The 26198-nt window shown below is 33.2% G+C and overlaps 1 protein-coding gene across 1 annotated transcript; it reads right to left on the bottom strand.

The window, feature by feature from the left end:
* Nucleotides 1-2272: 2272 nt before the first annotated feature.
* LOC127726215 (transmembrane protein 184C-like) lies at nucleotides 2273-24542 on the bottom strand. Its single transcript, XM_052233519.1, has 9 exons — nucleotides 24211-24542; nucleotides 22663-22699; nucleotides 20911-21110; nucleotides 17782-17856; nucleotides 17201-17294; nucleotides 14755-14867; nucleotides 13628-13730; nucleotides 6126-6306; nucleotides 2273-4366 (listed from the first exon to the last, which is right to left on the bottom strand). Exons 1-9 carry the CDS (start codon nucleotides 24456-24458, stop codon nucleotides 3846-3848), a joined length of 1572 nt encoding a protein of 523 aa, XP_052089479.1. The 5' UTR covers nucleotides 24459-24542; the 3' UTR covers nucleotides 2273-3845.
* Between the last annotated feature and the right edge of the window lie 1656 nt (nucleotides 24543-26198).

Raw genomic sequence — 26198 nt, 5'->3', positions numbered from 1 at the left:
CGTGAAAATGAGGTCAAGGTCAAATAAAACCTGCGAGACAGACATGTACATCATAAAATATTTCCATACACCAAATATAGTTGACCTATTGCATATAGTATTAGAAAAAAAGAACAAAACTCAAAAACTTAACTTTGACTACTGAACCATGAAAATGAGGTCAAGGTTAGATGACATCTGCCAGTTGGACATGTACACCTGACAATAATTCCATACACTAAATATAGTAGACCTATTGCTGTATAGTATCTGATATATGGACTTGACCAGGGAAACTTAACCTTGTTCACTGATTCATGAAATGAGGTCGAGATCAAATGAAAACTGTTTGACAGGCATGAGGACTTGTGAGGTATGCAGATACTAAATATAGTTATCCTATTACTCATAAGAAATTAACATAAAAAAAATCTTAACTTTTTTTTCAAGTAGTCACTGAACCATGAAAATGAGGTCAAGGACAATGGACATATGACAGACCGAAACTTCATAACATAATTAAGGCATCTATATAAAAAGTATGAAGCATCCAGGTCTTCCACCTTCTAAAATATAAAGCTTTTAAGAAGTTAGCTAACGCCACAGCCGCTGGATCACTATCTCTATGTCGAGCTTTCTGCGACAGAAGTTGCAGGCTCGACAAAAACTACCTTGACCAAAAACTTTAACCTGAAGCGGGACAGACGGACAAACGGATAGACGCATAGACTGACAACATAATGCCCCTAGGTGGGGCATAAAAATTAAAACACAACTAAATATATCTTGCTATTTATGAACAGTTATGAGAAATAATTATCCTACATCCTGTTGATACTATTCGCTTATATTTTGTCATTGCACAAGGTCATGTGTTTCTCTGGCTGGTTGTAGTTGATTCAACTACAATTTATGGACTAAGGAAGATCACTCCAATTTTAAAGATTACTTTAACAATGACATCATTTATATTTTTAGAACATATATTAGATTCCTGCACCTTGCACAAGTTATGTAATTTTCTTGATAAGTATAACATAATTTTGTAACTTGAAAATCTGAGCATATATTTCATTGATACATTTCTGGAAATGTTCATGGATAGGATGTTTAATGATATAAGAAGATGTAGTATGAGTGCCAATGAGACAAATCTCCATCCAAGTCACAAATTGTAAAAGTAAACCATTATAGGTCAAGGTATGGCCTTCAACACGGAGCCTTGGCTCACACCGAACAGCAAGCTATAAAGGGCTCCAAAAATGACTAGTGTAAAACCATTCAAACGGGAAAACCAACGATCTAATTTATATAAAAAACGAGAAACGAGAAACACTTATGAACCACATCAACAAACGACAACTACTGAACATCAGTAGAATGTTATGATCAGTGCACTATATTTTGTGCATCTCATAAGTGGTGATAAACCTTGGAATATTTAGATATCAAGTCAGTATCATAGGGTTTTGATTGCATTTCATGCATCTTAACCCAAAAATGCCATCTTTAATGACTTGATAACAGTATCACAAATATATCCCTTCTGAATAAGTCTGTTTAAAGGTTTGGTTGGCTTTTGAGGTGAATGACATCATGTTTGTGCTTTGTAAAGAATATTGTTTTATTAAAGATGTGATGTAAAAAAAAACCTGAACATATAAGATGTCTGCACTTTGATTTATATGTAGTACGAATGAACAAATGATGTCCTTGTATCGATGATAACATTTAGTACAAGTTTTGACAAGTTTTTTATATATACTTTCCCAAGTCTGGAGCCTGTAATTCAGTGGTTGTAGTTTGTTGCTGTATATCATAATTTTTTTTCATTTATTGTATTGTATATAAATCAGGCCTTTAGTTTTCTAGTTTGAATTGTTTAACATTTGTCATTTCGAGTCCTTTTATAGCTGACTATGTGGTATGGGTTTTATTCATTGTTGAAGGCTGTACAGTGACCTATAGTTGTGAAATTTTAGGTCATTTGGTTTCTGGTGGAGTGCTGTCTCATTAGCAATTATACCACATTTTCTTCTTTTTATTTTTACCCTGGGAGTCTATAAATTCAACAGTCTACAAATGAGTATATAGATAAAGGCCATTTTTTATTATATTTTGTAAAAAATAAATAGAGGGATGTGTATATCAACAATTCATCAATTTTTTTTAAATAATTGTGACTAATATGAATTATGCATTCCCTAAAAAGATGGAGCTCAGAAAGAGTGTGTATTTCCAATGCAAGCTAGCCTCTATAAAGCTAAGATGTAAATACAGAGATTGACACTACTAAAACCTACTATAAATTTATTCAAAGAGTTGAAATGGTTCAATTTCAAATCTAGGATTTCTTAAATTCATAAATTGATTCTTGTTCATAAAATTCTCAATAATAAAGCAACTAATTACCTTACAGAACTATGTTGTCTAATTATAAACCTATAGACATTTAAGATCTTCTGCAAATAATAATCTAGCTGTAGTGAGGCCTAATACAAATTCTATGAAAAAATCATTCACACAAAGCTCCTCAATACTTTGGAATAAACTACCAAATGAAATAAAACTATGTGAAAATCTAGATACTTTTAAAAGAAAATGTGTAGATTTCTTAACGATAAATAATATGTAACAACTCTTTAACTGTATCATGTCTTTTTAATGTTTGTGTATAATGTATTATTTGTTTGGTTTTTTTTCTACAGACAATCATCTAGCATGAAAGTTTAGTTATATGTTAAAAAATTGTAATATCTGTAATACTTGTTCTGTATGTTTTTGTGAGGGCCTCAGGGTAGATAAGTGAATGCTAATTGAGTCACCCTCTTTAAATAAAGTCATTATTATTATTATTATTACTTTCTAAAACATCAATTCATTTAAAATTTCAGACAGTATAAACAGTTACTCTGCTACTGGGTGTTCATCATGACGTAATTTTCTCTAAACCTTCATCTGAAAAGTTTTCATTGCTTTTCTTTTTATTATTTTCTTCACCAATATTATTGTATGAGATCAACTTATTTACAATAACTTTAAACTTAACATTTATCAATACATACACAATTTTTGTTGTATAAAAAGATACAGTAAACATTTAAATGTTTTGCATGCATTATATATCTTATATTTTTACACAATTGAAGTATTTAAAGAAGTTAGCGAACTAAAATCAATACAATAAGGCACTCCTTGTTGCAAAGATGATCATTTGATGATGAGATAGATTTTTCCTATAAATTAGCCAATGTATGTTGATATTGACATTTTTTTTAGAATACACCTGAAGTTTTGAACACTTGTAATGAAAACTATTATAACATCTGTTAATACTAAAGAAATTTAGGAAACATTTTTATTTGCTGTCTTAATACATGAGTGTGTTTTATGGTCCAATCCAAAAATAGTAGGTTAAGTCTTAACCAAAAAATATTCTAAATTTAATTTTTTCCAATTGGTGCAGCAATTTCAAAGAAAATAAATATGTCATATTACTTTAGATTTGCTATCACAACAGCTGCACAGACATGAACCTTTGGATAATGGTAAAATTGTTATTATTACAAAATAAATCATTACATTAAACAACAATGAAATTGAAAGACATAATTAAAAATGTTGGCAATTATGCAGATTTGTATATAAAGCACTGATATTAAGTAGCTATGGCACTAAAAACAAATACAAAACATATAATTAGATATATTTTGAATAAAGTGTTGCTACTGTCACAATATTCTAAAATAACAACATAAACATAAGTTAACTTATAAAGGTTTTTGGCAATTATATACAATCTTAATTTGTATACTGTAGTTACCATACTATTATCAATACATAAGACTTATAGTAACAATGAGACATTATACAACAGGTGTGTTATCAGCATGTCCAGTTGAGACATCAACCTGTATAGAGCCTGTCTGGTCTGTATCTATTGTTCTGTCGTTATCTATATTGCTATGTACCTCTACTTCAATTAACCCTTCAGTTTGTTCTGTTTGTATATTATCACTTTTGTTACTTTCTTCCTGATTGGATGATACACTAACTTCTTTTGTATCACATCTTTCTATTGGTCTAACATTTTCCACTTCCTGTTTATCACAAGTCACATGATCTTTCTGTCTTACCCTTACATCTGTCTGAGTATCGTTGCTATAATTAGTTTCTGAACTGGAACCAAACACTATGTAATTATTCATTGATTCAGTAGGAACTGATTTTTTATGGGTTATTTCCCTTTGTTCTAGGGAAGCTGTATCCCAGTCACTGGGACCCCCATCTGATGTATAGTTAGTCTGACTGTCTCTTATTAATGGTGTTCGTTCTGTATCATTTGTTTTTATTCTTGATTTACTCACTGTTTTCTTTACTGCTTTACCTAAAATGTCAAAGAAAATATTATAGAACACAACAGACAAATTATAAAATATTGGAAACAACAAAAATCTGTTACTTAAATATTACGCCTAATTTCAAGCCTTGTTTCTGCCTCAATTACGCTTGGACTCCATCTGGTTGACACCTGGACATACATTCCCTTTATTATGCAATGACAGCAGGCTATAGTATGATTGTTACGCCTGGTTTCCGTGTCTGTACATGTATCACATCACAAGTGTAACCAACAACAACCATCTTGTAAAAAATCCACAACATTAACACAAACCGGGATAGAATTCAAACTAAGAATCAATTGTCTGTACTCATTCTGTAAATCCTGCATTAATTTCAAAATATTTTGTAGCCCTTCGATAAAGAAAAGTGCTAAAAAGTGTTCATTTCCCCACATTTCTGTAATGCCTAATACAAATGATAAAATATAAATGTCACAAAAAGTAAAACTTCTTTTAAGTTTTAAGAGAACTGGGATCCCGTAGACATAAAAATGTGATTGAACATATCATTCATCAAACTTTTTGCGCAACTCTGAATCTATTTATCAGATCATGCAGGTTGTTTAAAAATTTTACAGATAAATTGATCTCATAGACAATAATATTTTCTAAATCAAAGCAGCACAACAAATATTTAACATAATCGTTACAACACTTTTTGGCCTTTCTTTTTTTTACTTGCTTTTAAAACTCAAGATGATACAAAGGAGTAAAATTGACAAAAACTGTGTAAACGCCATTAAAATGAAGACAAAAATGGGCGAACAGTATAAACAACTAGAGGCTCTAAGGAGCCTGTGTCGCTCACCTGATATCTTTATTTACAATTGATGCATGAAATAATGAAACCGTTAAACTTTTGCTTTAGTTTCAGAGATATAAGCCAAAAACTGCATTTTACCCCTATGTTCTATTTTAAGCCATGTCTGCCATGTTGGTTGGCAAGCAGTGTCATTGGTCACATTTTTTAAACTAAATACCCTAATGATGATTGTGGCCAAGTTTGGTTAAATTTGTCTCAGTTGTTTCAGAGAAGAAGACTTTTGTAAAAGATTACAAAAATTTATGAAAAAAATTGAATTTAAAGGGCAATAACTCCTTATGAGGTCAATTGACCATTTTGGTCATGTTTGACTTATTTGTATATCTTAAATTGCTGAACATTATTGCTGTTTACAGTTGATCTCTATCTATAATAATATTGAAGATAATAACCAAAAACTGCAAAATTTCCTTAAAATTACCAATTCAGGGGCAGCAACCCAACAACCTATTGTCTGATTCGTCTGAAAAATTCCGGACAGATAGATCTTAACCTGATGAACAATTTAACCTATTGTCAAATTTGCACTTATTGATTTGGATTCAAAGATATAAGCCAATAACTGCATTTTCCCCCAATGTTCTATTTTTAGCCATGTCGGCCATGATGGTTAGCAGGCGGGGTCATCAGACACAATTTTTTAACTAAATACCTGAATGATGATTGTGGCCAAGTTTGGTTAAATTTGGCCCTGTAGTTTCAGTGGAGAAGATTTTTGTAAAAGTTAACGACAGAAAACAACATACAACGAAGGACTACAGATGACAGACGCCAAGTGATGAGAAAAGCTCACTTGGCCCTTTGGGCCAGGTGAGCTAAAAATGCTTGTTATTTATGTCATAAGCAAATCTTAATAATAATTGGTACAATAATTAGACAGCTGGTATTTGGTAGAACTATGCAGTCCTGTCAGGACTTACTTATTATTTTAGCATGTTCCAACACGTCATCTCTCATGTCTGAGACATCCCACATGGACAGGAAGGCTTCACAGCAGTTAGACTGGTGTGAATTCTCCTCGGTCACAATGAATGGTTTGTGGGAAAATGAGTAGTAATGAGCAATGGCTGCTATAAACATTTCAACACAGATAATAAAATCCTGGAAAAGAAAATTAAAGTACTGACAATAGTGTTATCAACATTTCTAAACAGATAATTAAATCCTGGAAAATAAAATCAAAGTACTGACAATACTGTTATCAACTTTTCTACAAAGATAATGAACACCTGGAAAGAAAATGAAAGTGCTGACAAAACTATTCTAATCCTTTCATTATGATACTGTGAACTCATCAATATTCGTTGGATACCAATTTTTTTTTTTTGTGGTTATAGGACCCCCCAATTTAGGTGTTCAGTAAAGTACAAACAAGTAAAACTGCGAGCTACAGCTCACTGATGATACAACCGCCGAAATATTTTGGTAAACAGGAAGCTGTTGAGTGATGAATCTGAAAACACATCACACTGTATAGCTGACTTATATAAACCCTGAAACCAAATTTCAGAAATCCTTGTATTGTAGTTCCTGAGGCCAGGGTTTTTTAAATTGCCGACCCTATTTTTCCGATTTGCAGAATAAAAACAAAATTGACATTTCATGCTTTTTTTATTACCGCCAACCCTAACAAATACATTCTCCATGGAAAATAAATTAAAAAAAAATTTTTATGGAATGAAATGCATAAACACTAACAGAATTGATAACACATTGTGTTGTGGAAAAAAAAGAAATCGAAAATAATCTGTATATTTACGTATCTAAAAATAGAACTGACCTTCAAATGTTGTTTGCACAAATAATATTGTGGAGCCAAACCTGTGTTTAAAACCCATTACAATAAGTTTGTTTCCCTTTTTTGTCATAATTCTGTAAGATGTATCATCTCACCTATAGATGAAATGGACATGTCCAAACATGAAAGACACCAAGTGAAAGTATTAGATATTCACAAACAATTTGGATTTTTTTTGTTTCATAGATAGTAAAAAAATATTCGTTCATTTGGATATAAAAAACAGGAATGCATGACAACTGATGAATCCTATATCATCGTCTATCCAGTGGACGAGTCTATTACGTTTTTGACACGAATGGTAAAGCTTATTTTCGTACGACGTGTTTACAACTTTTATTTATTAGTTTTCGTGCTTGAAGATTATTATTCACCAAGTTTCCTGAAATTGATGAAAAGCTACAAGGATCTGTTTTTTCTTTTTTTGGGGGAAAAAAACGATTTAATTTCGTCTTTGTCCGAGAACATACCTCCCTTTTTGTTGTAAGACGATGGCATGCATTTTATGTTTATGACAGCTGAGCAATAACATTTCATGGAACTAGAATTTAAGAAATGATGACAAAATAGCATACCAAACATATTGTTAGTGAGGTGAAATATATTTATTTACTTTTTACATATTTTTCTGTCTTGAAAGATATTTTATTTTATTTTTTTTTCCCACCGACCAACATGACTTTTTCATGTGAAAAATCTGTAAACCAACAAATTAAAAAAAACCCTGGCCTGAGAAAAATTGTGACGAAAATTTTCAACTTGGCTATCATGTGTAAAATGATACAAGTGTACTGTAAACAGGAAGTTGTTGAGTGATGAATCTGAAAATGCATCACACAGTATAGCTGACTTATATAAACCCTAAAACCAAATTTCAGAAATCCTTGTCAAGATGTTCCTTAGAAAAATGCGCCGAAAATTTTCAACATGGCTATCATGTGTAAAATGATACAAGTGTTCGGTAAATAGGACGTTGTTGAGTGATGAATCTGAAAACGCATCACACAGTATAGCTGACTTATTTAAACCCTGAAACCAAATTTCAGAAATCCTTGTATTGTAGTTCTTGAGAAAAATGCAATGAAAATATTCATGGGACAAACGGAGGGACTGACGGATGGATGGACAGACAGAGGTAAAACAGTATACCCCCACTTTTTTAAAGCGGGGGTATAATTAAAGCGGCGTATAAACATCTAAAAGTTTGTATGCAGACTTTGGCAATACCACGCATTTTAATATATCCAGTGAAAATAGTCCTTCAATCCACAATAAAATGCTCCGCAGGGCGCAGCTTGATACGACCGCAGAGGTCGAACCCTGAACAGTTGGGGCAGGTATGGACACAACAGTCAAGCTTGATACAGCTCTGAATTTGGATTGTGATTAAATATTTGACACAGCATAGGTTTCTGACACAGAATGAATGTGGTCTAAGAACTTAAAAATTTTAAATTGGACATTCACCTATTATGGTCCAATATCCAAAATCTAAATACATGGTTAGATTCAGCATATCAAAGAACCCCAAGAATTCAATTTTTGATGAAATCAAACAAAGTTTAATTTTGGACCCTTTTGACCTCAATGTGGACAAAGTTGATAATGGGGCCCAAAAATCAAAAATCTAAATACATGGTTAGATTCAGCATATCAAAGAACCCCATATATTCAATTTTTGTTGAAATCAAACAAATTTTAATTTTGGATCCCAATTTGGACCAACTTGAAAACTGGGCCCATAATCAAAAATCTTAATACATGTTTAGATTCAGCATATCAAAGAACCCTAAGAATTCAATTTTTGTTAAAATCAAACTAAGTTTAATTTTGGACCCTTTTGGACCTTAATGTAGACCAATTAGAAAACGGAACCAAAAATTAAGAATCTAAATACACGGTTAGATTTGGCATATCAAAGAACCCCAATAATTCAATTTTTGATGAAATCAAACAAAGTTTAGTTTTGGACCCATTGGACCTCAATGTGGACCAATTTATATACAGCCCAAAATCCAATAACTTAATACATGGTTAGAATCAGCATATTAAAGAACCCCAAGAATTCAAGAATACAACCCCATTGAAATTGGTCAAGAAATAAGCAATTTATACGAAGTATCTTCTTTTGCACAATACTGTGCAATTGAATATTTCTTGCTATTGCGCAATACTGTACAATTGACAATTTCTTGCTATTGCGCAATATTGTGCTACTGGATATTTCTTGCTATTGCACAATACTGTGCAATTGAAGATTTCTTGCTATTGCGCAATACTGTGCAATTGAAGATTTCTTGCTATTGTGCAATACTGTGCAATTGAAAATTTCTTGCTATTGCACAATACTTATTATATAATAATTTAACCTGTTTGGTGTGTATCTCCTATCATATCATTATTATTTGCTTTTAAATATAAAACAGAAATAACCAACTTAAAATGGAAAATTTTAAAAGAAAAAAAAAAGGAAAAAAAGAAAAAAAAGGAAAAAACCCCCCCCCCCCAAAATTTTTTGAACCCCCTTATGATTCATCACCCCCAAACTCAATCCCAGCCTTCCCTTTGTGGTATGGTACCTTGCAGTACAATTTCAGAGAGATCCATACACTTGAACACAAGTTATTGTCTGGAAACTAGAAAAATGCTTACTTTTGGCCCCTTTTTGGCCCCATATTCCTAAACGTTTTGGGCAATTACCCCTAAACTCAATTCCAGCTTTCCCTTTGTGATATGGAACCTTGTAGTACAATGTCAGAGAGATCCATACACTAAAACACAAGTTATGTCTGGAAGTTACAACTAGAGGCTCTCAAGAGCCTGTGTCGCTCACCTGCATTTACTGATGCTTTAGAAATCATGTAAAATAAGGTTAAAATCATAATTAATAGAATTAGATATTAGATATTATAATGATATCTAAGATAATAACAAAAAACTGCAAAATTTTTGTAAAATTACTAACTCAGGGGCAGCAACCCAACAGATCGTAAGATTTGTCTGAAAAAGCTAACAACGACGGACGACGACGACGACGGACGACGGACGCCAAGTGATGAGAAAAGCTCACCTTTTTGGCCCCTAACTCCTTAACTGTTGGTACCATAACCCCCAAAATCAATCCCAACCTTCCTTTTGTGGTATTGAACCTTATGGTAAAATTTCATAGAGATCCATTCACTTAAACTAAAGTTAGAGTACGAAAACCAATGTGTCTTCGGACGACGCCCGATGACGACGACGACGACGACGACGCCAACGTCATACCAATATACGACCGCAAAATTTTTTTGCGGTCGTATAAAAATTGGTCCCCACGAAAATAAATGAATCTACAGTACATTATCATACATGACATAGATATCCACATGCATCAGAAGACAAGTCTATTTTGAAGACTTTGAATTGTTAAAGTGTTTTCTAATGTTAATGCAGTCTTGGGTTGCTATCTCAATGACATATATCTCCATATCTCCTTTTTTTCAGATATGCTAAAAGTCCCAACTCACCAACATTTCTAGATTTTGTACATTATAAATTATTTGAACGAAATCTGTGGAAATAATTTACACATTTTTCCTTCGATCCTTATGAATGTTCATTTTTTATCTGACACCACAGGCACTGGAGCTCCAGATAAGCTGCGTATTTGCGTGATCACGCAATAAAAATAATTAAAAACCCAATGCAATTGCCCATTGCAGGGTTCAATAACCTAATTAATTCAAAGGAAAACCCAATTATATGCCAAAAACATGGGTTTTTAACGCTTTTATTCGCTATCGTTTGCGTTATTTACCCTTACTTGATTACAGTCTTCGCGTAAATCTATTTTTATAATATTTATAATTGGAAATGTCCTTTCGTTCTAAAAATAGAGCCCTGCATCAAGTAGCTGTAATGGGTCCCTGTTGGAATTTTTCCGTTGCTCAAAAGGTACACGTGTTTATGAAAAGATTTCGATCTTCTCGGCGTTTATCCAATTAGCGTGTGACATGCTGTCATTTTTTTTCGAATTGCTCGGGATTTATCACAACATACAATGAATTAAAACGAAAGTAAATGTCCGGTAAAAATATTGAATAGAAGCATGTTTTCGGCTTCTTTTTGATAGCTGAGGGAAAGTTATGATGATAACAAGACTCAGCTAGTGATTTTAGGAAGCGGCCATTGAACGCACGGGCGTGTTTGCGTACCATAACGAGAACATTGCTAGAGCGATAAACACGGGGTTCCGTCAAAAACGAAATCAGTTGGAAAAAGTGAAAGGCCAAATCAATTATGACATGATATGTAGTTTGAAAGCATCGGAAACCAAAAGTTCTGATAAGGGACAACTTAACCCAGATTTATGTAAATTGAATTAAACGAAAACAGTTTATATATTATTTTTTTCATTTTAGTTGATGAGTGAATACACCTTATCGCTATTCCCGCTTGACCCGATAATCTGTCCCGCTTGAACTTTTGACGTCATACAACAATCACTTTTCCATTGTGGCGTCAGATATTTTCTATTATGACGTCAACATTTTACGGGAACTTTTGTGATGTCCAGTAATGGCGGACAAATAGCGATAAGGTGTATACACATATCCGTTTTTTTACGTCAATGCAGCTTGACACTTTCTTTGTTTTGGTCTAATTGTTCTAGATGCTTAAGATAGTTGTCTTATTGGCAAGTGCAGTATAACATTGTCATTTATTTACTTGATGTTGCAGAATTATTTGTAAATTTAAGTTGAATGTGGTCTCCGTCATTATAAACCACCCTATAAACCTCGAGGTTTTGGGGTATATCTTAAATCTGGAAACTACTTTTTTATTTTTATTAAAAAGTAGATCTGGCAAATAGGTGAAAGGACTGGCAAAACTTTCTTACAGCACCTAAATTTCACATATATTACACAAAAATCTAAACACTTAGCCACACCTACCCCAACTATAATTAAACTGTAGGTTGATCATATGGGATCTAGAAAGGCAATTAGTTCCTGTCCAACTAGTGACACCAGCTGCAGTTTACATAAGTTTTGAGAAAATACAAAACTGACAGAACGTTTAAAACGGGACACAAATTAAATGTACAATTGCTCGTCAGTGAATAAACCAAATAAAACGGCTAGCACATATTCTACAAAGAAAGAAACACATTTAAGATGGAAACACATCTGGGGTTGATATAATGTGATTATAACATGCCTAAATATTCAATATTGTGTTGATGAAAAAACCCAATACATTAAGGAGCTTGGTGGTGAAAAACCCAATTTGATATTTGCTTGAGGGGTGAATTGGAATTGATAATGCAATTAAAAAACTTTATCACCCAATTACATAAAAAAATGGTGGGTAAAAACCCCAATTTGTGAATTCTTATCTGGAGCTCTGCGGTCATGTATTTTTCTCAGTTCAGCAGAGTGAGAATGCCATATCATAAAAAAACATTGGCATTGCCTAAGAAAATGGCTATAAACAGATAATCTATGGTATTTCAAAGCAACATCTCATCTGGATAATCTATAAAGAGAGGCCAAAGATACCAGAGAGACATTCGAACTCATATGTCGAAAATAAACACCATGGCTAAAAAAGAAAAATACCAACAGACAAACAATAGTACACAAAACACAATAAAGAAATAAAGACTAAGCAACACAAAACCCACAAAAAACTTGGGGTGTCCTAATGTGCTCCGGAAGGGTAAACAGATCCTGCTCAACATGTGGCACCTGTCGTGTTGCTCATGTTAAAACAAACCCTAGCTGTAGTTAGTCTAATTTGGTTGGGTACTTTACTGAGAAGGGACTAGATTGTAGTTACAACATTAGGAACATATCTGCTATCATCTGTGTAACAGATCCTTTATCTGTTGATAATTTCCATCAGGCAGTGTATCCAGTGGTTTTCTATTCTTGCCATTGAATTGATACTTTCAATATTATAACAAGAATTTGTCCATAGTTCATGGATGCCCAACTCGCATTATCATTTTTCATGTTCAGTGGACTGTGAAAATGGATTCAAAACTCTAAATTTTGGCAATAAAATTAGAAAGATCATAACATAGGGAACATGTGTACTAAGTTTCAAGTTGATTGGACTTCAACTTCATCAAAAACTACCTTGACCAAAAATTTTAACCTGAAGCGGGCACTATCATTTTCTATGTTTAGTGGACTGTGCAATTGGGGTCAAAACTCTAATTTGGCATAATCTTAGAAAGATCATATCATAAGGAACACGTGTACTAAATTCCAATATGATTGGACATCAACTTCATCAAAAACTACCTTGACAAAAAACGTTAACCTGAAGAGGGACAGAGGGATGGAGGAACAAACGGGCGCACAGACCGGATAACATAATGCCCCTGCATGGGGCATAATAAAAAATCCCAGAATGACAAATGTAAAACAAGAAACTTACAGCCAGATTATGTACAAAACAGTGAATGGAAAATTATTTAATGTCTGTTTTGTTTTTATCCTGAAAATGCATGAAGTATTTGCCACTAAACTGAAGAAAACAACAATCAATCAATCAATTGATTTTGTTTACTTGTGAATTCAGATTGCCCTATCACTGACTTTTCACACCACTATATTTAATTACTAAAGATACCTGTAAGCCTGTTGCTACATCAGTGATACTTTGATAGAAGTCCCATGTCCCTCCACTTGGTATAACATCTAGCTTGACTAGAATTGCAATAGCTAGGGATTGCCTGAAAAAGATTAATAATCAGAATTCTAAAATATAGTTCTTCATTGACAGTGAAATGTCTATAATATAAAAGCAAAAGAAATCCCTAGGTTAACCCCACATTTGATTATACTTTAATAAGTTTTTGATTCCCAAATATTTTGATGCTTTACTTTTTTTTCTTTATTGTTTTATATTTATAATGTTTTGACTGTCATTGACTGTATGTGGCTGTAACTAGTTTTTAAATTAAATTAAAGGCTCCTATGCAGTTTCTTTTCTATTACCTTTGTGTATTAAAAATTCAAAAATAGATAGGGAATATGTCCATGGGACACAGATGATGCCCCCCCCCCCTTTTGCATATAATGTAATAAAGGGACATAACTTAAGAACGGTAAAAGTGACGCCACCAAAATTCAAGCTTCATCTGTGTTTTGTGGTAATAAGCATTGTGTTATTGAGGCAAACTTACTTTAGAGAATGGAAACGAAAAATTCAAACAATTTTTCCATGGTAAAGGGGCATAACTCTAGAAAGGTAAAAGTGAAGCCACCTAAATTCAAACTTGATTTGTGTTTTTTGGTAGTAAGCATTGTGTAAATAAGTGTCATAACATTTGCTCGAGACAAACTTAAGTTAGAAAACGTACAGACAGACAAGAATAATATTTAATGCCCCCTCCAAAACGGCAGGGGCATAAAAAATGTGAAAACCCATTTAAACCCCAAACTGAAACTAGAGGCTCCCTGAAACTTATCTGCATACCTGATATATTTTAAATATTTACTTGTGTTCATTAAGTGGCATTACAGCTACTGAAGTCGACAAAAACTTGCTCAGCTCTGTTTGCTGATGACATATCTCTTATCTAAGATGATGATACATGCATCATTCTGTTAAGAGGCAATGCCAGAGAGCACCAGACAGGGATGTTCAACAAAAAAAAATGAATTCGGTAAAAAGTTTTTTTTCTAGAAAAAGATTTGTTGGTTTTGTTGTTTCATTGACTTTTATGTTTTTATCTATCTATTCTTTCTACTTACCAAAAACAGAAGAAGACAACAAATTTAACACACAGAAATTTAGGAACTGGATTAATTGGTGCTAGTTCTGTTTTCATTGCTTTATAAAACAATACCAAACTATACATAGCTATCTGAAAAATAAAACTTAATCTGCTTTCATTGCTTTATAAAACAAAGCCAAACTATACATAGCAATCTGAAAAATAAAACTGTGGTTTTGGAAATCATGTAAAATAAGGTTAAAATCATAATAAATAGTATTAGATACCCCAATAACGATTGAGACCAAGTTTGGTTTAATTTGGCCCAGTAGTTAAATTAAAAGCAGGTGATCCCATTGTAGTCTTACAATAGTAACTGAAGACCCCTTATCATTATTTAAATTAGTTTTCAAGTTGTGATTATTTGAAATTGTTTTACAATTTTCCCATAGACTTCTATTGTAAACCCCTATGTTCTATTTTTAGCCATGGCGGCCATGTTGGTTGAATGGCAGGGTCATCGGATACATTTCTAAATCAAGATACCCTATTGAAAATTGTGGCTAAGTTTAATTCTATTTTTCTAATTTAGTAGATTAAGGGGAGAAGATTTTTGTAAAAGATAACAAAAATTTACGAAAAATTGTGAAAAATTGACTTTAAAGGGCAATTACTCCTTATGGGGTCAATTGACAATTTTAGTCATGTTGATTTATTTGTAGATCTTACTTTGCTGTTACAGTTTATTTCTATCTATTATAATATTCAAGATAAAAACCAAAAACTAAAATTTCCTTAAAATTACCAATATTCAGGGGCAGCAACCCAGCAATAGGTAGTTTGATGCGTCGGAAAATTTCAGGGCAGATAGATCTTGACCTGGTGAACATGTTTATCTCATGTCAGATTTGCTCTAAATGCTTTAGTTTCAGAGATATAAGCCAAAAACTGTGTTTTACCCCCATGTTCTATTTTTAGCCATGGCAGCCATCTTGGTTGATGGGCGGGGTCATCGGATACATTTTTTTTAAAGTAGATACCCTAAGAATAATTTAGGCCAAGTTTGGTTTAATTTGGCCCAGTAGTTTCAGAGGAGAAGATTTTTGTAAAAGTTAACAAACGATGGATGCCGAGTGATGAGAAAAGCTCACTTGGCCCTTTTGGGCCAGGTGAGCTAAAAAAAACTTAGGTAGAATAACTGTATATGAAAATGCAAGTAGTAAAAATAATCCCTTTTTTAATGGTAAACTGTGTACAAGCAGAATAATGGTTTGGGAATGTGCACTTAGTAAAAATCATACTTTAAAATTTGGCTCATATGGGAACATATAAATGGAAATAATTTGTTGTTTTCAGTTGCGGTGCAGTTTCAAATGTTGAAAATGTTATTTTCTATCAGTTCCTTGATTTGATATTATTGGATAATAACTTATGATAAAGGCCATTATCTTATAATCCCAAAATAGAAGTTCAGTCAGGTGTCCTTTATTTAAACCTTTTTTTTTGTAAAAACTACAGAAATTCTTGGCAAATATTTTATTTATATTAAGTCAGATTGTTGGATTGCTACCTCATTGGTATTTATCTTGCATATGATTTGGATATGTGGTATTCTGACTGACAAGACAAACCTCTTTTCTTAACTTTTGATTTTCCTAAACTAGTTAAGACTACTGTTAATTCATTATCATTCATGAGATACCAATATTCGTGGATTTGTTGGATACAGGTGAACCACAAATTTAAAAGTTTAAGGAAGAACAAATTGTCTATAAGATTGTATACAGATTTTTTGTAAAACCAAGAAATCAAATATCCATGTATATACAATTTTTCCCTAATCCACAAAAATTGGTACCCATGAAAATAAATGAATTCACATTTATTAAAATAGGTCATTGTTGTAACCTGTGGATGATATAAATAAATGATAACAGTATTATTGCACTAGAAACATGTTTCCTAAATAACCAGGTATGCTCCAGATCAAAAGTTTAGCTGTCTGTTCTTTATCTGTCTTGTCCTTTATTCTTCAAAAGTCTGACCATTGTCTCACTGCTTATCATACCACAGCTCCCTATTTTTCTGAAACAACTAAAATATTATTTCCCAGCCATGCTCTGCATCATAAACTGATGCTGTCATCTCATATAACATCATGAAAGAAAATTGTAAACGAAAATTACACTTTGTACATTGTGTTCTTTCATAGTGTTTTTCTTGATTAACCTTCATCAGAAACGCTCAAATCCAAACAAACAAGGATGCATAAGTAATTGAGTATGTGAGGAACTATATGACGAAAAGGGACCTAAAAATAAATAGTCAAACTTATCTAAGGTCAACTCTGCCTGAGGGCAGAACATGGCATTGAATATATTGTTACAGACAATGTATACAAGTAGATTTTTGTAAGTAAGATTATACACACTAGAAAATTCCTATTATGCAACTTAATTTATATATAACCTGTAGTTACTTACAATCTGTGATATATTATTAATAATGACGAGATATGACCAGGCAGACTTAAAATCAAAGTCTCCCTCATGATATTTGCCTCCCATCTCACAGGCTCTAGAAATAAAACAAATATTTTTCTACATTTAAGTTAACGTCCTTGTAAATAAAATTCAAAATAAATGTTATAAGTTGTCATGTAATATGTTTGTTACATTTTAATAACCATCACTCTCTGTGAAAATCAATTCAAAATGGAGGCTATGATTCTAAAATGAGGAATGGTAATGGTTTTCTTGATTCAATTGTTCTTCAAACATGTCAAATACAAACTGCTGTCATGTGACAAATGCAAATAGTTTTTTACTGATGTAATAATGTACAACACAGACTTGTTTCTGCTGCCATATTTACTAAACAAGGACACGAAATATTTAGACAAAACTTGATCTCAAGTTATACTGATATGTTCATGATTTAAGAGTATTTGTTGGTGAAATTGATCGCTACAGTTGTAGCTGGTAAGACTAGTATTTATCAAAAATTGATCATGTTTATATTTGTTTAAATGCTATATCCATCTATTTCAGTATACTTTACTTACAAGGCAACAATTGTAGTTAGAGGTCTAATTATAGTATATTGTAGAGCTCCATGCTTACATCTCTGTATAAAATTTCTGAAAAAGAGAGGTAAAAAATCAGAGGTCAGATATTATTATAGACGTCAGATGTTTTCTAAAGTAAGATGAAGTAATCCAACTTCACATCTCTGCATAAATTTTCAGAAACAAAAGAGTCATTGTTAAAAGGTGATAAAAGATCTTTCCATTCATTACTTCAAAGATCCATGTGACCTCTGTAAGATATACAGGTCAATGTTTATAGTCAGATATTAATATTATAGTAAGGAGCCATCCAATCTCCTTTCCACAAAGCACCATGTATTTTATCCACCTCTGTAGAGAAGGCACATTGGAAAAAATCAATGTATTTAATTTGATTTTGATAATACTAGGCTCTGTGTTGAAGGCTATACTTTGAGTCTTTGACCTATAATTGTTAACTTTTTATACAGTGTGACTTGGATGGAGAGTTGTCTCATTGGCACTCAATCCACTCATACCACATCTTCTTAATACTAGACAATATTATGAATCAATGAAGATGTGGGATATATATGTCAATGAGACATGAGGTCTTCAAATAACTTGCCTAAAGAATATAATCTGCTATAAAACTTATTAACCCTCGAAGCACTTAGGCTTAGATAAGGATACATTATATTTCATAATCCAAGGCTTTGCTTGGGTTAATAATTGAACTCTTTATAGCCCCAATAAATGCAAAACCATGAAATTAGTAAACATATAACATAAACATGATAAAACCTATTAACCATATCTATGAATTCACTTAAGCATAAATCCAATAAAGAAACCTTGTGAAGAGTTGTCTCATTGATATATACCTCTTCGTTTTCTTAAATAAATAACCTGTTAGCACAAAAATAAAATGATATCTAGAGACATGAATGTTTAATTTTTAAGAGGTAATCAGCACAGAGGACAGACATGTCTACTTGATCTTAATGTTCAATAACTTATCAAAGAGCTACCCGTACCATTCTACATGTATTTTCAAAAGAAGATATTGGATACAATAACAATACCATACCTGTTTATTTTCCATGGTGGTAAACAGCACCGAGGACAGATAACTTTCACTGGATCTTTATATTTTATATAACAATGAGCTAACCATACCAGTTTATATTCCATGGCCGTATACAGCACAGAGGACAGATATGTTTGACTGGATCTTTATATAACAATGAGCTAACCATACCTGTTTATTTTCCATGGCCGTATACAGCACAGAGGACAGATATGTTTGACTGGATTTTTATATAACAATGAGCTAACCATACCGGTTTATTCTCCATGGTGGTATACAGCACAGAGGACAGATATGTTTGACTGGATCTTTATATAACAATGAGCTAACCATACCTGTTTATTCTCCATGGCTGTATACAGCACAGAGGACAGATATGTTTGACTGGATCTTTATATAACAATGAGCTAACCATACCTGTTTATTCTCCATGGTGGTATACAGCACAGAGGACAGATATGTTTGACTAGATCTTTATATAACAATGAGCTAACCATACCTGTTTATTCTCCATGGCCGTATACAGCACAGAGGACAGATATGTTTGACTGGATCTTTATATAACAATGAGCTAACCATACCTGTTTATTCTCCATGGCTGTATACAGCACAGAGGACAGATATGTTTGACTAGATCTTTATATAACAATGAGCTAACCATACCTGTTAATTCTCCATGGCTGTATACAGCACAGAGGACAGATATGTTTGACTGGATCTTTATATAACAATGAGCTAACCATACCTGTTTATTCTCCATGGCCGTATACAGTACAGAGGACAGATATGTTTGACTGGATCTTTATATAACAATGAGCTAACCGTATCTATTTATATTCCATGATGGTAAACAGTACAGAGGACAGATATGTTTGACTGGATCTTTATATAACAATGAGCTAACCATACCTGTTTATTCTCCATGGCTGTATACAGCACAGAAGACAGATATGTGTGACTGGATCTTTATATAACAATGAGCTAACCATACCTGTTTATTCTCCATGGCCGTATACAGCACAGAGGACAGATATGTGTGACTGGATCTTTATATAACAATGAGCTAACCATACCTGTTTATTCTCCATGGCCGTATACAGCACAGAGGACAGATATGTGTGACTGGATCTTTATATAACAATGAGCTAACCATACCTGTTTATTCTCCATGATGGTATACAGCACAGAGGACAGATATGTGTGACTGGATCTTTATATAACAATGAGCTAACCATACCTGTTTATTCTCCATGGGCGTATACAGCACAGAGGACAGATATGTTAGACTGGATCTTTATATAACAATGAGCTAACCATACCTGTTTATTCTCCATGGCCGTATACAGCACAGAGGACAGATATGCTTGACTGCATCTTTATATAACAATGAGCTAACCATACCTGTTTATTCTCCATGGTGGTATACAGCACAGAGGACAGATATGTTTGACTGGATCTTTATATAACAATGAGCTAACCATACCTGTTTATTCTCCATGGCCGTATACAGCACAGAGGACAGATATGTGTGACTGGATCTTTATATAACAATGAGCTAACCATACCTGTTTATTCTCCATGGCCGTATACAGCACAGAGGACAGATATGTGTGACTGGATCTTTATATAACAATGAGCTAACCATACCTGTTTATTCTCCATGGCCGTATACAGTACAGAGGACAGATATGTGTGACTGGATCTTTATATAACAATGAGCTAACCATACCTGTTTATTTTCCATGGCCGTATACAGCATAGAGGACAGATATGTGTGACTGGATCTTTATATAACAATGAGCTAACCATACCTGTTTATTCTCCATGGCCGTATACAGCACAGAGGACAGATATGTGTGACTGGATCTTTATATAACAATGAGCTAACCATACCTGTTTATTTTCCATGGCCGTATACAGCATAGAGGACAGATATGTGTGACTGGATCTTTATATAACAATGAGCTAACCATACCTGTTTATTCTCCATGGCCGTATACAGCACAGAGGACAGATATGTGTGACTGGATCTTTATATAACAATGAGCTAACCATACCTGTTTATTCTCCATGGCCGTATACAGCACAGAGGACAGATATGTGTGACTGGATCTTTCTGTTCAAAGTGTTCTAGTTGATGTTGATTATTGAGGTATTGTAAGAGGTAAGCCATGAAGTTATAGATCACATAGGCTTCATAACATTCTCTGATAGTGTCTAAATATATGGCAGCATGTGGGAAACGAAGGGCAAACCACTGTAATAAAAGTTAAATCAATGTTATTACATTCCTCGTTGTTTGTCTTAATATATTGCAGCATGGGGGGAACGATGGGCAAACCACTGTAATAAAAGGAAATCAATGCTATTACATTCCTCATTGTTCGTCTAAATAAATGGCAGCATGTGGGAAACGAAGGGCAAACCACTGTAATAAAAGTTTAATCAATATTATTACATTCCTCTTTGTTTGTCCAAATATATAGCAGCATGGGGGAAATGAAGGGCAATCCACTGTAATAAAAGTGAAACTAATGTTAATACATTCCTCATAGTTTGTCTAAATATATGGCAGCATGCAAGAAATAAAGGGCAAACCACTGTAATAAAAGGGAAACCAATGTTATTACATTCCTCTTTGTTTGTCCAAATATATAGCAGCATGGGGGAAATGAAGGGCAATCCACTGTAATAAAAGTGAAACTAATGTTAATACATTCCTCATAGTTTGTCTAAATATATGGCAGCATGCAAGAAATAAAGGGCAAACCACTGTAATAAAAGGGAAATCACTGTTATTACATTCCTCATTGTTCGTCTAAATATATGGCAGCATGCAGGAAATGAAGGCAACCCACTATAATAAAAGTGAAATCAATGCTATTACATTCCTCGTTGTTCGTCTACATATATGGCAGCATGCGGGAAATGAAGGGCAATCCACTGTAATAAAAGTGAAATCAATGCTATTACATTCCTCGTTGTTCGTCTACATATATGGCAGCATGTGGGAAATGAAGGGCAAACCACGATAATGCAAGTTAAATCAATGTTATTACATTCCTCTTTGTTTGTCTAAATATATGACAGCATGCGGGAAACGAAGGGCAAACCACTGTAATAAAAGGGAAATCAATGTTATTACATTCCTCATTGTTTGTCTAAATATAAATGATGTAAAGCAAGATATAAAGGGACAAATAACCGTTTTAAAAAGTCAAATAAAATTATCAAATGTCTCTTTTCAAGTCTAATTATACATGTTATATGGCAGCATGATTGAAAGGAGAAGGAAACCATTCTAATAAAAGTGTTATATTTGTTTTCTTTTTGTGTCTATCATGTCTATATCATACAGTCATGACAGTATATCTGGTGTATAATAAAACAAGTATGTGACATCACAATTGGTGGCATGTTGAAATCAAAATAGCAACAGTAATAAAAATAGAGCATTACAATGCAAAACTAATTCTTATATTGTTTTTATATTTATTAGTTTTAAAAACAACTTTAGATACATCATGTACAGGATGTATGACATGTAATGTGAACAGACTACCATTTCTAAACTCAGGGCGTCAGATTATAGTGTTAGCATTTCCTTTACACTTGTCTATCATGACTGTATATTCACCTCTAGACATCTTTTGGTTTTTTATGTCATTGGGTTTCTGTCTCATTGACATAAACAGTACTTCTCTTTTTCTTTCACATTGGTGTTTTCATATTTTATATGCTCATATAAAATACATATATTTCTCTTTTTTTTTCATTTAAAAAATTGAGCAATTAAAATCACAACTTACTGCATTTACTCCATAAATTGGCACCATCCACAAGATTCTGAAGGAAAAAAATATAAAAGGTTACCATGTTGACAAAATAAATGAGTTATGCATAAATTAGTAAAAAGTTTTGCTTAATTAACATGTTAAATCATATCTGTATATTGTGTAGAATGTAAATTATACCTAACAATCATAATAAACATACATTTGCTGTCAGTCAGGGGTACTACTTGTACAAGTAATTGTTGTTTACTTGAAGAAGTAAATATTAATATACTTATATAAGTAAATTTAAAAGATACTTATAGAAGTCATGAAGTTTTGTTTACTTGTATGTCCCTTAGACTTTCAGATTTTTTTTTTTTTAAATACATGTCATACTGTGGATTCATTATTATTCATTGGATACCAATTTTCGTGGATTTGGTGGGAACAGGTGAACCACGAAATTAAATGTTTAACTAATACCAAATTTTCCATAGGCTTGTATGCATACTTCGGAAAAACCACGAAATTAATATCCACGAACATGTAAGTTTTCCTCAATCCACGAAAATTGGTACCCACGAAAATAATAGAATCCACAGTATGATGACACTGTTCTCTCAAATAACAAAAGTAAAACTTTACTTATATATATACTTGTTTTCAATCAGAACACATTTCTGCAATTTCAAACATTGTCAACATGGTCAAAGGTGTCTTCTTGTATGAACAAGCATTCTGTGAGTATTGCATGGCAATACATAGTCCTTTCACTAAAAATTCATTGTATTGGAACAAAATTCTAACTTGATCTATAACTTGTCGTAAACTATACATATATAACAAATATCAAGTCAATATCTTCAAGCATGACGAAAAAAAGTGTTGAAAACTGATTATTTAAGTGAATTTTCTATGTCCAAGGACCAAAATTATCAGACCAGAACAAAGTTCAAACTTGAACTGTAACTTGTCATGATAACCTTTATACCAACAATGTACCAATAATCAAATCAATATCTTCAAGAATGACAAAAAAAAGTGCGGAAACTGATTAAATTAGTGAAATTTCTAAGTCAAAGGACCATAACTCTGAACAAAATCATCAGACCAGAACATCATTCGATGAAGAAAAAAGGTGTGGAAAATTTATTTGCCTGACAGACAGACGGACGGACGGCGGACAGACAGACAGACAGACAGACAGACAGAATTTTCACAAGTAGGAACCTACAGACTGCCTAAGAGGGGGCACACTCCAGCCATGCTTCAGTGATTTACTAAATAATCAACCAAATTTTTCTAACAAAAAGCGGGTCGTCTACCTGGGCCACCGCCTAAATCCACCTCCGACAGGCAAATGAATATGCAGTAGTTTTAAGCAAGATTTTGAAATCTAAACCATTTCCCTTCTAAATCTCAATCAGTGAACTGACAAAATGTATGTTTAAACTGATTGTCTGATTTAGAAGCAAATGTTACATACATATTCAGGACTAATTGTGTATTTATTTGATGTATCTGTATCTGATGTATAAATTATAGTACGTAAATTTTATTTTGTGACACAAAAAAAGTTACCTAATGATGTGACGCTGGAGATTTGGCTGTGTATAGTTTACAAGATGTTGTAACATTCCAAATAATGAAATAGGTAACGCACAGAGTACAAAGATACCAGAGGCAAACCAGGCTTGTACATGGGTTGGTTTATCAGCTCTGTTCAGTTCTATGATACACAAGGGAAGTGCCACAAACAGAGCCAAAATGAAATAGAGGAAGATAATAAAAGGACGTATCCAAAGCCTCCAGTCCCTTCGCAAGTCCATCTTTCTCACGGACACTGCTGATACTGTGGGAGTATTTCCTTGTGGTTTGTTGATAAAGCATAATGTAGTGAAAGAAAAGGTAAGAAACCTTCCAAATACACTAATCATGGTTAGTAAAATGCTTTGTAAGCTTTATCGTGTAACTTAAACGTTTAGAAGACTCTGCTTTTTCGGGCACCTTGCTCTAGGGATGCTGATTCAACAACATTGATATATTAACGTTAATTGTGTGGAAAAAAAATATTATTATAAACATAGAATTATATATTTTTATTACATTGGTTGCAATAAATTACATTGATTTCGCAGTGAAATAAAAACCTCTGACGTCATACAACAATAGGCGTTGTCAAGACGTCTAGAGCTGTTACGTCGGATCAAAACAAATTGTGAATGCGTAGAATAAGATATCGTTCCTTATATTTTCTATTATAATTTCATGAAGAAAAAAGCCATTTGCCAATGTAATAAAAAGTATAACTAATCAAAGAGTTCAAATATCGAAAAATATTCAACTCGTGACCGAACAACAATGATAATTATCTCATGCGCTTATATCCTATAAATATCTTTAAAATCATTAATACTTCTTTTCGTTGTTCTTCACTGCTCATCACATTATAAATGTAGGAAAACTGTAGATCGATGGCTAATTTGCTCTGTCAAAGAATTACCAGCGGGCTCACTTATTTAAAGCAGAGACATATAATACGTATTATATGTCTCTGATTAAAGACATGATTGATTGATTGTTTTTAACGCCACTTTCAACACTAAAGTACTTCTTCTTTCTTCTTTATTTACGGAAAACCATCAACCTTTTGACGATTAATTTCCGGCGCATGCCTGCATGAGGTTGTTTTGAGTTAATTTTATTTTTTCTCTTATGTATGAAATTTACATTTTTTTTTAATTCTAATTTACATTTTTTATATATATTTTTTATTATAAAAACAATAGGAACATTTAGTTTAGGTGAGAGAATGTTTTATTTCGTGTGGTCAGTGTTTATTGGTGGAGGAAGAGGGTCCGACCTTCCGTAGGAAAATTAGGATCCATTCCTAGTCAATTAAACTTTGATTGGAGTCGAGCGCACCTTCCACGTGCGGTATTCGAACTCACAACCTCAGTGTTGACTGGCTAGTGATACTGTAGATTGACTACTAAGTCCACAGAAGTCAGTGGCGGATCCAGAGGGGGGGCGTAGAGGGCATACGCCCTCCCCCCCCCCTTTGCTTGAACCTTTTTTTTTTTGTAAAATGATGAATCAGACTAGACTTCGTGAACTTTGCCATTTCCCGGTCGTGTATTTAATTTTTATGCGACAATTCTTTACTTATAAAGATATTTTTCGCTCGTATTTACTGTAATATATTATTGATTATGTCAGTCATGTGTTTCGCTACGGTGGAGTTGATCAGTACGTTTGAAACGTCACTCAGTCATTTTGAAATTCAAATTACAGTAACACATTGCTTAGGCGGAGGATGACAAGCATGACAAATTCAAAGCGACAAAGGATTGAGCAAGAACGTATTGACTTCTATTTCATATTTCTACTCAACAGAAAGTAATACTCTATTACACTCTCATGAAAAAAAAAAGTTCCACGACAATATTATTTACCTACGAAAAATATATTTAACCCCACACGCCCCAGCCAATTAATAACATTGCTGAATAATGATCCCCAGTCAGTAAGCTCTAGATATATTTAAAGTCTAAGGTACGGACCATTTG

The sequence above is a fragment of the Mytilus californianus genome, unplaced genomic scaffold (assembly GCF_021869535.1).
Source record: "Mytilus californianus isolate M0D057914Y unplaced genomic scaffold, xbMytCali1.0.p SCAF_17, whole genome shotgun sequence".
In the NCBI taxonomy this organism is placed as follows: Eukaryota; Metazoa; Mollusca; class Bivalvia; order Mytilida; family Mytilidae; genus Mytilus; species Mytilus californianus.
Note: the sequence above shows the minus strand (reverse complement) of the source record. Positions and strands in the feature narration are given on the sequence as shown.

What these genes read in the sequence shown, in the direction of transcription:
- LOC127726215 (XM_052233519.1), bottom strand. Translation starts at nt 24,458, where the DNA reads ATGGACTTGCGAAGGGACTGGAGGCTTTGGATACGTCCTTTTATTATC. An exon ending in CGGCCATGGAGAATAAACAG is followed by an intron (nt 17,857 to 20,910) that starts GTATGGTTAGCT and finishes TCTCTTTTTCAG; the next exon opens with AAATTTTATACAGAGATGTA. An exon ending in GGAACATGCTAAAATAATAA is followed by an intron (nt 4,367 to 6,125) that starts GTAAGTCCTGAC and finishes TTGACATTTTAG; the next exon opens with GTAAAGCAGTAAAGAAAACA.